The sequence below is a fragment of the Panthera leo genome, chromosome A2 (assembly GCF_018350215.1).
Source record: "Panthera leo isolate Ple1 chromosome A2, P.leo_Ple1_pat1.1, whole genome shotgun sequence".
NCBI lineage: Eukaryota > Metazoa > Chordata > Mammalia > Carnivora > Felidae > Panthera > Panthera leo.
This window is the reverse complement of record NC_056680.1, coordinates 145,279,255-145,292,668: the sequence shown is the minus strand read 5'-3', so window position 1 is coordinate 145,292,668 and position 13,414 is coordinate 145,279,255. Positions and strand designations below refer to the sequence as shown.

The 13,414-nt window shown below is 41.6% G+C and overlaps 1 protein-coding gene across 3 annotated transcripts in view; it reads left to right on the top strand.

Annotated features, from left to right (window-relative positions):
* Positions 1–107: 107 nt before the first annotated feature.
* Positions 108–13,414, top strand: part of COPG2 (COPI coat complex subunit gamma 2) — a 114,677-nt gene continuing 101,370 nt past the window's right edge. For 2 of the 3 annotated variants that reach the window (XM_042924746.1, XM_042924765.1), the window contains exons 1-4: positions 108–238; positions 1,392–1,444; positions 2,239–2,319; positions 5,571–5,642. In XM_042924746.1, coding sequence (XP_042780680.1) covers positions 202–238; positions 1,392–1,444; positions 2,239–2,319; positions 5,571–5,642 — 243 coding nt within the window. In that variant the 5' untranslated portion in view covers positions 108–201. Of the gene's footprint in view, positions 239–1,391; positions 1,445–2,238; positions 2,320–5,570; positions 5,643–5,670; positions 6,189–13,414 lie in introns of those variants that run through there. The other variant, XM_042924756.1, reaches the window with a different exon arrangement.

The window sequence follows — 13,414 nt, the reverse complement described above, 5'->3', positions numbered from 1 at the left end:
GGAGGAGAGGGCGTGGCCGCGTCCCCAGGGGACAAGAGCGGCCGCGACAGCCGGGGAAGGGCGGGCCTTCTCCCCGAGTGACGGGACGGCGACCCAACCGGCTCCAGAGCACGGGGCCGGCCTTCCTGCAGCCTCTTCCGCTCGCCGGCTGCGGCGCCTGGGACGGTTGCGGTGGGTCTGGGCGCTGGGAAGTCGTCCAAGATGATTAAAAAATTCGACAAGAAGGACGAGGAGTCTGGTACGCGCTGGGCTTCTGACGCCCACCCTCCGCCGCGGGGGCCCCTTCCTCGCCCGCCGCCACCTGCTCTTGGGGGCCGCGGACCCGAAGGCGTGGGCGCCGGTGTGCCAGGGGGCCGGAGTTGGAGCCCGCTCCTCCCTCCGCCCGGCTCCGCTCTGCTGCAGCCGGGGGCCTGCCCCTAGCCCCTCCCCCGGGCGCCGGAGCCTCCCCTCGGGTCGCGCGCTCCCGCCCCGCGCCCGCGCGCCGCTTGGGCAGCTCGGCGGCCCCGCCCCCCGCTCCCGCCCCCTCCCCTGGGCGCAGCCCCTCGGAGCCGCCTCCGCCGCGCTCGCCTGGGGTGGGCTGCCCGCAGAGGAGGCGGACCCACGGCGCGTGGCGGAGGGAGTGGGTGCGCGCGTGGGCGAGGCGGGGGGGCGCTGGTAGGGGGAGGCCCAGAGTGGGTCTGGGCTCGATGGGACTTGTGTGCGTATGAACTTGGAGGCGCCTTGTACCTTCCAGTCTTCCCAGGGGGGTTAAGACTGCCCCCTGGTACATCGGTCGTTTAATGCTCCGGCATCCAAAAGTCAGTTGCGTTCTTGATAACCCGTCTTTGGTCCAGAGCAAATGGGGAAGATGTCAAGCCACCTAAAAACAACAACAACAAAAAAACCCCAATCCCCAAACCCAAAGCCCTCAATGTTTGGTGCTCTCCCGTGGTGTGGTAGACGTTTGGGTTAGTAAATCTCCACGGCCCCTTTCAGCTTTGTAGGATTCCTTGCTAAACTCTTTTCTGCCTGGCAGAAATTGTTGGAAACACCAAAGATAGTGCCTGCCTTTAGGGAAATCCAAAGGGCCCTACCGCAATCTCATTAATCTTAGCCGTGTGCACATGACCTATACTTGTAACATTCACGTAAAAAGAGGACAGGGAAAGAAGACACTCGTTTTGGGCAGAGTTCCTGCAAAACGGAAGTACGAGATCTTATAAGGATAGCAATGACAGCTAGTACCAGGATCAAAATGATTTTATTCAGTTTATATGCATAATAGTAATGGTTGTCACTGTGATACCCAAATGGTCACTTCACTTAGGTGAGATACCCCAAGCAGTCCATACCCTTCTGTAGATAAGTTTGTCTAGGACAGCTGTTAAAGACATTTTTTGTTTATGATATAGGTAGTGGCTCCAATCCTTTTCGGCATCTGGAGAAGAGTGCTGTCTTACAGGAGGTATGACTTGGAACTGTATTGTGTGTGTGTGTGTGTGTGTTTTTAAGTTATTTATTTTTGAGGGAGAGATAATATATATATAGAGAGAGAGAACACCAGCGGGGGAAGGGCAGAGAGAGAGAGGAGGACAGAGAATCCGAAGTGGGCTCTGTGCTGACAGCAGAGAACCCCATGGGGGACTCAAATTCACAGACCCTGAGATCATGACCTGAGCCGGCACCCTGTGTTCTTTCTTTTCTATTCCATTTTAGATGGTGGGCAGAGAGCTGCTTGAATACTATGATCAAAATTAAGAATTGAAGAATATAATAGCTGTGTTCAGAGAATATAGACTTGAGGGGAAAGGAAGAGGGGTTACTTAATCAGAAGCCGGTCTAGAATTTATAGAAATGCAAAATCATGTAGACTCTGCTACGTGGTGATAATTTTAAATACAAGGCTAAAGAGGTGTTTAGTGTAAGGTTACTGAAGGAAGTTGTGGACATTAATTGTTTTCAAATGGTGTAGATAAATACTGTGATTCTTACTTAACACATAAAGCCCATAAAATTGACGGACTAGATCGAAGGGAAGGAGTTAGTGTAGGTAGAAAGTCAAGGCCATATCTAATCATGTATCATATAGTATGATGAATTGAAAACTGTAAACAACATTATTTGGATATTGTGATTAAAATATGTTTATTTTATGTTTATTAGACTATGTCTGTTTGATTACAGTTGATTTTTTGCAATCCGTGATAGAAATCTGTGATAGAAAATATACTAGTGTAACAATGCTTTTTGTCCCCATAGGCTCGTATATTCAATGAAACACCCATCAATCCAAGAAGATGTTTACATATTCTTACAAAGATTCTTTACTTACTGAACCAGGTAGACTATTTTGATTTTCTTCAGATTTGTTTCCTGGAATAACATGCAGTGAAGCACTTTCTGGAAAGTATCGTTATTTATTTTTTTAAATTCACTTAATTTAAAAGTCTGCAGTGTTTGATTAAGGTAATGATATGTAAAACTTCTTGAGGACAAGGATTATGACATACGTCTGTTTTATTCGTGAGGTTCCAGACCAGCCAAGCACGTGGTAGATTCTCAACATCAATTTGAATTTAACAAGCATTAGTTCATGTTAAAGCGTGTTGTTTAGATTTGTTCAGAGGTCTTTGTGTCCCCCCAAAAATGTAGTACAAAATCTTCGACAAATTCCAAATAGACATTTTACCTTTTTTTGAGGGGGAGGAATATAATAGTGATGTTTTTCAAGCTTTGATTTTAATAGATTTTATTTATTATCCCTACCGTACCATGGCAAGCAGAATGATTCTGAGTTTAACCATTTCGTGCCTTAATGTCCTTTTCTATAAATGGTGATTATGATAGTACCTGTTTTATAAAGTCGTAATGATTCAATGAGGTAATGAGTGTAAAGCATTGCGAATGGTCCTGGACACATACATTCAGGAATAGTTTTCATTCGGTCGTTCAGCAAATATTTGTAATACACCTGCTGACTCCTATGCTGCTTTAGGCACTGGGGATGTAACAGAGGAAACCAACAAAAGTATTTGCTGTGATGGAACATAGATTCTCTTTGCTGTTATTGTTATTAATTTTGTGTTTTCTTGTGCTTTGGTTTGTTTTGCTTCAGACTAAAAAAGTGTCATGAAATGTCTAGGAGCTTAGAAAATGTGATTTTGTTTCTTAGATTCACACACACACACACACACACACACACACACACACACACACACACACAGACTTCCAGTGGTTTACATATGGTGGTAAGGAGACTATGGTTTCCAATTTGAATTCCATGAGAATATCTTTTACTTTTACTGTATTTCATGACTGAAGGCCTCATTCAGAGACTTAATGATTTGTAATTTGCAAATGGAGACTGAGCATCGAGTGCATACTTTTACATAAAATACATTCCTACACAAACATCCTATCCCTCCGTGGTACCATATTAGAAACATTTAAAGCCAAGTCTGTTTGATTTAATTTTTTGTAGCACACATTGTGTCCTTGACTAAATCCATTATATAAGCAGAGTTTCTTTCTTTCTTTTTTTTTTTTTAAAGTTTATTTATTTTTGACAGAGTGTGAGCTGGGGAGGGACAGAGAGAGTGAGACACAGAATCTGAAGCAGGCTCCAGGCTCCCAGCTGTCAGCACAGAGCCCGATGCGGGCTTGAACCCATGACCTTGAATTCATGACCTGAGTTGAAGTCGGATGCTTAACTGACTGAACCACCCACGTGCCCCTATAAGCAGAGTTTCCAGTAGATGAAGTTGGTGCAGAGTAGCATGTACTTTTTTTAATTTTTTATTTATCTTTTAATGTTTATTTATTTTTGAGAGAGAGAGAGGGAGAGAGAAAGAGAGGGAGAGAGGGAGAGAGAGAGACAGAGCACGAGTGGGGGAGGAGCAGAGAGAGAGGGAGACAGAATCTGAAGCAGGTTCCAGGCTCTCAGCTGTCAGCACAGAGCCCACATAGGCCTTGAACTCACAAACGGCAAGATCATGACCTGAGCCGAAGCAGGATGCTTAACCGACTGAGCCACCCAGGTGCCCCAAGTAGCATATACTTTTATATTGGCCAATGCCTCTTTGCTGAGCAACTCATGTTGAAACATTTAATTATGTTGATAAGGAAATTACCAGTATAATATGATAAACACAGTCAACTACGGAAACAGGTTTGGGAACCTTAGTTTAATCTTTTGTCTAGTTGTTGGTAATGCTTTATGGAAAAATACTTCTAAATGTCTACCGCAGTTGGCCTATTCATATATTCTAAATTTCAAGTCAAAAAGTAGGGACTTCGGACCTGTTGATAGGACTGAAAAGTGCATGGACTTGTGTGTATTCCCTACATATTTATGAAAGAAAGAGGGGGAAATCTGTCGTTGGTGAGCAAGTTGGGTACTCTGATTTAAATGACTGTAGGGGCATCTGGGTGGCTGAGTGTCTCAGTTTGGCTCAGGTCATGATCTTGTGGTTCATAGGTTTGAGCCCCACATCAGGTTCTGTGCTGACAGCTCAGAGGCTGGAACCTGCTTCGGATTTTAGAAGCAGGTTCCAGCCTCCCTCTCTCTCTGCCCCTCCTCCCCTTGTGCTCTGTTTCTCTCTCTCTCAAAAATAAACATTTAAAAAATAAATAAAAATAAATGATTGTAAATTCTTATACTTTGTTCTTCATCCTAAACTTTTAAAGTTTTTCATCAGAATCTGTTTATTCTTATAAACTCTTATTCTTGTAAATGACAAATAGATTGAAGTGATTGAGCCTAATGCCTTATATAGGATTGCTTTTAATGAAATTAAATATTGAAATGGTCATGTTTTAGGCGGTCTATAATCTGGAATTTTTGACTGTGAGTGAAACAGGTTATCTAGCATCTTGTGCCTTAAAAAAAATGTTGTTCCCAGGCCAGCAGCATTTGCATCACCAGGAGCTAGTTAGAAATGCAAAATTTCAGGCTTCACCCAGAGCCACTGAATCAGATTCTGCGTTTTGGCAAGCTCCTCAGATGATTTATGAAGCGCAGTAAAGTTCTGATGCAAAGCATCATCCAAAGGCTTACTTTCATATAACTAATCTGGTTCCTGCCCTTTCAGTTGGTCCCTTTTTGCCATGTTTTCTAGGATTCCTAATATGTAGTTCTTTACAATTTAATATTTATTATGCTCTTATAATATGTCAGGCTTTGTGCTGGGCATTGGATTATGGAAATGGAAAAGGTGTGATCTCTGCTTGTAGGTGGTGTAGTAATAACATGCCATTCTGATTAGAAACTCAATTTGCTATTATTTTCTACCTCCTTGTAAATTGCAGTTCTCTAGGGAAATTAAAATAGTTCCTGCTAAAAGGTTAGAGACTACTATTCCAGAACTTTTATAGCATGGCTTGTGATACTAAATTATTTTAAATAAGGAGTGGGCAAAATGGCCATGCACGTTTATAAATTGAAAGCCAGAAAAACAGCGTAGAGGCAGAATGTTTACAAAGAGATTTTCTTCCTGAGTTCTAAGAGACTTTTGCAGAAATAAAGAGAAATAAAGAGAAAATCCTTAGTATACTTTATTTAAGTGTAAGAAATTGTTTTAAATTTTCCTTAGGGTGAGCACTTTGGAACTATGGAAGCCACAGAAGCCTTCTTTGCAATGACTCGGTTGTTTCAGTCTAACGATGTAAGTCTTTTTATTTTATTCTTTTCGGCTGGAAAAACTCCTTTTATTCTTTTTCCTGGGGGAGCTTCGAATGGTCTAAATTGGGAAAGGTTGCTTGCAATATTTAACATTACTTAAAAATTATTTATCTTCATCAAATTTTTCAATGTTCATTAAAGGCCACGTGAGTATGAGAGATGGATAGAATATAGCATAAAGCCATCCCCTCCCCCACCCCACATCTATCATACAGTCATAAAAGCCATTCCCATCCAGCTTGTGGCACGCCACGGCGAAAGTGGACTGGTGTGGAAGTCAGTGGACGTAGCTACCACCTCTCTAAGTTCATAGTCAAGTTTCTGGTGAGCCTGGGGTTGCCGTTGGTCAGCGGGCCGGGCAGGGAAGAAGATGAGTCGGATGCACAGTGGGGAAGAGGACATGGGGAGGGAAAAAGAAGAGTAAGGACAAAGTAAAGCTCCCGGCACCTCAGCGTTTGTGTTTCTGCCGTAAGCCACCCCGACTCCCAGAGCGTGATGGCCACAGCTTTACTTCTGTCTTCTAAATGTGGTGCGTATTTCTCTTTTGCCTGGCTCTAGCTCAGAACCTGCAGAGAAGGGAGTCTGGGGAGATCTATTTCCCACCTTTCTGGTGACATAAATTGTCCCAATCTTGCAGTGTTTTGGTATGTTTTGCATATCTTTCCAGGCCACGTTTTGTGCCCAACCCCCAGAAACTTGTAGGATGTGAGTGTGGTTAAGTGTCTGGGTAATGATAAGTTTCGGGAGGAGGTGACTCCTTACGAACATCAGCAGTCCCTTGTCAGGCAACTGTCTCAGTTGAGGCTTGTTACACACTCTTCAGGCAAAGGGAGACTCCTTTCCTCAGACAGAATAAAGAGCTGCTACTTGCCCAGGAGGCCTGGGGAGTTTAGGCTCAGCTTTCTCAGAATCTGCCCGTATGTCCCCATCCCAGTTCCCAGGGTCCCACTCCTTCCTGGTCAAAGTCTTCCCTTTAACCTAAGATTCCCTGCAGGGTGGGTATTGATTTTGCATTATAACTCGGCCACACAGAGGATTTGCTTTTCAGAATTCTTGGCCCTGTGTCCACATGACACAGGCTTTCTATCAAGGCATTCTAGAAAATTTCTAGTCCCTCACCTAGACGTTGAGCAGTGAATTTAAAACTCTGGACTCATTTCTTTGACCAAGTTCTCCGGCGTCCTTAGAAGCAACTAACCCATTATAAGAACCCATGTTTACAATACATTCCATGGCAGCCACTACTGGGTTACCCAAGCCTTGTCTTCTATAGGTCCTTGAATCTGCTTCTCCAGGTCATGATTTAAGTACTTTGGCCCCTGCATGCCCTGGACTATGAGTATCCCCTTTACAACTGGAAATGGGGCCATTCATGCCTTTTATCAAATCAGAGAAGCAATTTCAGATTTCTATTGTTAAGGTCCCGTTTCCCTGTAATCACTTCCTATACCAGAAATTTGGGGCGAATTCAATCAGGGAAGCAGAACCGTCATGATTACCGTAGAATTATGTAGTAGGGAGTTAGACTAGAAACCTCGGCATTTCAGGCTGCCGGAGGAGGGCCGTGGAGAGGGACTGGTGTAACAATTGTGGAAGGCTGCTGCCTCTTCGTCGCTCTGTGAATTTGTCGTGCAGGTGTCTGGTGGTGAATTTGCTCAGAGGGCTGGCAGTTGGGAGGGAGAGCTGGACATAGAGCAGAGAAGAGGGTGCAGGGCAGGGAAGAAACAGAAGGAGGACAAACTCGAAGCCTCTGGCACAGAGGTTGTGTTAAGCAAAGAAGGCATCCGGGCCCCTGGGTGGCTCAGTCTGTTAAGTGTCCGACTCTCGATTTCGCCTCAGGTCATGATCTTGCTGTCAGGAAATCGAGCCCCACTTGGGGCTCTGTGCTGATGGTGCAGAGCCTGCTTGGGATGCTTTCTCTCTCAAAAAAAAAAAAAAAAAGAAGGCATGAAATAATTTTCTAGGAAATGGAATGGGGAAATGCAGGTTGTTGGAGAGTATGAATGGCCCCTTGGAGTTAGTGGTCATGAATTGAACGTATTACTTGGTGGCACGGTGAGTGTTTTTCCCCAGCTGCATGCTTCAGGATGTGGCATAGAGCAGTTGGAGATTGGATTCAATCAAGGTTAGGGTTTTTGCCAGGTTAGTAAACGGGGGGAAGAGCAAGGAAGTTGAGTAATTGAACTATTAACTGTGGGATCTGGTTAGGAAGTAAGGACACAGGCTGACTGGAACAGTGAGAAGTTGATCGGATCGATGGGATCGTAGGTCATGAGGAAGTGAAAGGGTTGTTGGAGTCCAGAGCGGCGGCTGGGGAGTAAGTTGCTTAGAAATGAAATTGTGATGGGGGATACTGTTATACTGGTGGGGGCAACAGTGCAAGTGGGTGATTGCAAAAGGAAGGAAGGATCGGTAGAGACGCGGCCAATTCTACCGAGTAGTTAGCTTTAGAAGTATTGTCTGCATGGATATTAAAGTCACCTGCCATTATTACTGGGCTAATATTGGAGATTGTGGTGGCGAACATGGTACTAATATTTTTTTTAAAAAATAAGGCAAGTACCCAGAGGTCTATTTATGCAACCGGGAGTGGTGACAGGTGATGCCGTCTAAAGGCATAAGCTTTACAGCCGGAGATTTTTAGGGCAGAACAAGGTACAGTGGAAGAAGGCAGTGTAGAGATTTTCAACAGGCGGTGAGCTTCCCCACCTGTAGGTCTGGTGGATGAGGGTTAAAGGAGAGACACCAGCCGCCATTTGGGAGGGCTGCAGGGGATGCTTAGGGAGGAGCCAGCTTTCAGTTAGAGGCAAGATGGGGGTGTTCAGAGAAGAGTTAAGGATATAAGTGATGATGAAAGTGCCAGAGAGCCTGATGGAGGGTTTGGGATTTGAGAAGGATGGAAGACAGAGTCGCATTAGGCGCTGTTCCCAGCTGCATGGGGATAAGTTTCCAGGTGACAAATAGTGGCCCGGATATTTTAGGTTTTTTGTAGTGACCGAGGTAACTAACAACGTATAGCATGCTGTGATTCATTTTGATGGTCCCTTAGGCAGAACGTGGGATTGAGGTTTTTTTGGGGGGAGGAAGGAGAGGTGGAGAATTTGCTGGCAGCGTGTGGGGCTTCTTCGTTTTCCAGCCTTCCTTTACCAGAGGGTCATTACTCTCTTGAGATTGGTAACTTCCTATCAATGTTTGTATATATGTAGTACATACGTTTGTTTGTATGCATAATCTATACTTAATATTTTTGTGCGTTTCAAAATATAAGTGATCATATTATTCTTGCTGGTTTCAAAATTAATAGTTTTGAGATCTACCTTCGTGCTACACATACATCTACTTTATTTATTTTCACTGCTGCATGTAATCCCAGTGTGTTAATATACAGTATTTCTATTTATTTATTCATTCTCCCCTTGGTAGATAATAGTTGCTTCCCCCTTTTTGCTATTCCAAATGATATTATACATAATGTTTATGTACATGTCTTGTGCACATGGTGAGAATTTTTCTGGGGTAGATACCTACAAGTGGCATTTCTAGATAATGCTAGTTACTTGATCTTATCAAATTGATCTTTAAACTGATCTTGTATGAATAATTTACATAGACGTTGCTTCAAATCCTTAAACCTGTTCCTGACAATTTATTATCAGATCTAAATATTTGACATTCAGAAGAATGTGAAATGGCATCTCTTTGTGGTTTTAATTTGCATTTTCATGATCATTGCTGAAATTGAGACTGTTCCTATGTTTAGTGGCCATTTTACTTTCCTCTGTGAATTGCCTATTCATATTCTTTGCGTATTTATATTCCCCTTATTGACTTACAGGAAATGTTTCTTGTTTTAGTATTTAAAATACAGCTTTACTGAGTATAACTTACATATTATAAAATTCACCAGGGCACCTGGGTGGCTCAGTTGGTTAAGCGTTTGATTCTTGATTTCAGCTCAGGTCATGATCTCGCGGTTCACGAGTTCGAGCTCCGCATCGGGCTCTGTGCTGACAGTGCAGAGCCTGCTTGGAATTCTCTCTCCCTCTTTCTCTTTCCCCACCACCCCACTCATTCTCTCTCTGTCTCTCTCTGTCTCTCTCTGTCTCTCTCTGTCTCTCTCTCTCTCTCTCTCTCTCAAAATAAATAAACTTAAAAAAGTAAAAAAAAAAAAATTCACCAATTTTTAGTGTACAGGTCAGTGAGTTCTGACCAGTGTGTGGAGTCATGGAACCATCTCCACAGTCACGATACAGAAACCTCCATCACCCCAGAATGTGCCCCCACATCGCTTAGTTGTCTGTGTCCTTCCTCAACCCCTAGCATCTAAGAAGTCAGCGATCTACTTTCTGACAACATGGTTGCATTTTCTAGAATTTTCTAGAATTTCACTTAAATTTAATCGTATAACATATAGCCTTTTTATGACTTTTATGTCTTGTTTCTTTCTCTTAGTTTATGGCCTTTGAGATTGACTCAAGTTTTTGTGTGTGTTGGTGGTTTTTCACTTTTACTACTGAGTACTATTCTACCGTATGGTGGTGGTCTTGTTTCCTTATCCATTCACAGGTAAATGGATATTTGGGTTGTTTCCAGTTTATGGATATTATGAACAAAGCCACCAAAAGTAAATATTCAAGTACAAGTCTTTGTGTGGACCTACTGTCCTTTTCTTTGCTTGACACCCAGAAGTGACATTGTTGGATGTGCATTTCCTTAATGACAACTGCATTAAGCAGATGTATGCTTATTTGCTTTCTGTGTATCTTCTTTGGTGAAGAAGTGTCTGTTCAAATCTTTTACTCTTTAAAAAGAAATCATGTCGTTTGTCTTCTTATTGAGTTGGAAGCTTTCTTTATATTTTCTGGATACAAGACCTTTATCAGAGAGGTGTTTTGTAAATATTTCCTCCCAGTGTGTGGCTGGCGTTTTCATTCATTTATACTGTTGTCTTCTCCATTAAAAAAAAAAAAGTATAATTTTCGTAGATTCACCCTTTACAGAGTATAGTTTTATGAATTTTGACAAATGCATACAGTAGTATCATCACCATTGCAGTCAAGATTTAGAATGTTTCCATCACTCCAAAAGGTTCCCTCATGCCTCTACATGTGATCTATTCCTCCCATCCTTCTGTTCCTCCCATCCTCTCTCCCAGGCAACCACTCATCTTTTTTCTTTCTGCATTGTTTTTCCTGTCTGGGAAGTCATAACAATGATATGAATTCATATGAATGAAGCCTGTTGAGTCACTTAGCATATCGCGTTTGAGGTTTATCTGTTGTTTGTATCAGTAGGTCACTTCTGTTTATTTCACTCAGCTTGTCTACTGTTTGCTCTTTGAGGGATATTTGGTTTATTACCAGGTTTCAGTGGTTGCGAATAACGTTGCTGTAAACATTTGTGTATAAATTTTTTAAACGTAAGTTTTTATTTTTCTTGGGTCAGTTCCTAGGACTGGGGTTGCTCGGTCACAGATGATAGGTGTAGGCATGTTTAACTTTGTAAGAAGCTGCCAATCCCTCTTCCGTTTCCGCCGTCACTGTTAGAAAGTTCTAGTGACTCTGAATTCTGGCTAACCCTTAGTGTTGTCTTTTTTTGCTTTTTAAAATTGATTTCTTTTTAATTTTAGCCATCCTAATAGGTATGCTGTGGTATCTCTTTGTAGTTTTAATTTGCATATTCCTAATGACTAATAATGTCAAACATCTTTTCGTGTGCTTTTTTTTTTTTTTTGCTTTGTGTATATCTTTCGTACAGATATATCTGTTTATATCTTTTGCCCATTTTTAATAATTTGATTGTATATTATCTTATTTTTGAGTTTTGAGAGGTCTTTGTATATTCTGGATACAAGTCCTTTATCAGATATGTTTCCTAAATATTTTCTGCCAGTCTGTGGCTTGTTTGTTTCATTCCCTAGTCTTTCAAAGAGAGGTTTTAAATTTTGATGAATTCTGGTTTATCAATTTTTTTTTCTGTTGTGAATTATGCTTTGATGTGTATGATAGAAATCTTTTCCTAACCCAATGTCCCAAAGATTTTCTCCTATGCCTTTTTTCTAGGCATTTTGATCCATTTTTTTTTTTAATTTTTTTTTTTTTAACGTTTTATTTATTTTTGAGACAGGGAGAGACAGAGCATGAACAGGGGAGGGTCAGAGAGAGGGAGACACAGAATCTGAAACAGGCTCCAGGCTCTGAGCTGTCAGCACAGAGCCCAACGCGGGGCTCGAACTCACGGGCCGCGAGATGGTGACCTGAGCTGAAGTCGGCCGCTTAACCGACTGAGCCACCCAGGCGCCCCTCCTTTTTTTTTTTTTAATTTTTTTAACGGCATTTTGATCCATTTTGAATTAGTTTCTATATATGATATAAAGTAAGGGTTGGATTTCTTTTCACCTCCCTCCCCTACCTCCTTTCACCACCTCCTCCTTTTCCTCTTAACTTTCTTGTCTAGACAAATGGTACTGAAATGGTTGCATGTCAAAATGGAAGAAGGGAGAGATAATGATTGAGTTACATTGGCACACTGGAACATTCCATCTTGTTTCATTGTGTTTATTCATGTGTTTATTCGTATTCTAGTACCATACTGTCTTGATTACTATACCTTTATAGTAAGTTTTAAAGCAAGTAGTCCACATTTTCCTTTTTTTCTTTCCCTTTTTCACAAGTTTTGGGTCTTCTGGGTTCTTTGCCTTTCCATATGAATTTTAGAATCAGCTTCCGTTTCTATTATTTAAAATCTGCTGGAACTGGGATAGAGATTACATTGAATCTGAACATCAATTTGAGGAGAACTGACATTGTAACATATATTTAAAATCTGCTGCAACTGTGATAGGGATTACATTGAATCTGAAGATCAATTTGAGGAGAACTGACATTGTAACATTATTGTGGTTTTTTGGCTACACAAACCCAGTATTTGTCTCTCCTTGCTCAGGTCTCTTTAATTCCTGTCAGCAGTTAGAGTATGAGTCCTATATATGCTTGGCGAAATTTAACCCTAGTTAAGACTTTTAAAATACTATTGCGTCCATATTGCTTGTAGTTTATAAATTAGTTAATTGTTTGCATATTGACCTGTTTCCTGTGATCTTGTTGAATTCATTTATTAGTTCTAGGAGTATTTTGGAAGACTCCTGAGAATTTATTTTTTCCTTTTCAATCTGCATGCTCTTTATTTGTTTGTCTTACCCTACTGTCTTCTTGTACTATCGTACAAGGTAAATACAAGTGACGGTTGGGGACATCCTTGCTTTGTTCCCGATCTTAGGGACAAAGCATTTAGTCTTTCACCACCAAGTGTGACACCAAGTATGGTGTTAGCTCTTAAGTTTGTCATAGATGTCCTTTATCAGGTTGAGGAAGTTCCATTCTATTCCTAGTTTGCTGAGAGATTTCTTTTTTGTGAATGGGTATTGAATTTTGTCAACTGCTTTTTCTACACCCACTAGATGATCATGCCTTTTCTTTTTCAATATGTTAATATGGGGAGATGCACTTATTTATTCTTCTGGAAAACATAAAATCTTTGGTTTCTGTTTGTTAAACTATGTGAAGCATTTTTGAGTCTGTAGTCATGAAATATATTGATCTGCAGGTTTTTCTTATATTTTTGTCTGGATTTCGCATTTGAATAATGCTGGCCCCAGAAAATGAATTGGGAAGTGTTTCTTCCTCTTCTGCTTTTTGGAAGAGTTTTTGTAGAATCATTATTAATTTTTCCTGAAATGTTTGATGGAGTTCACTA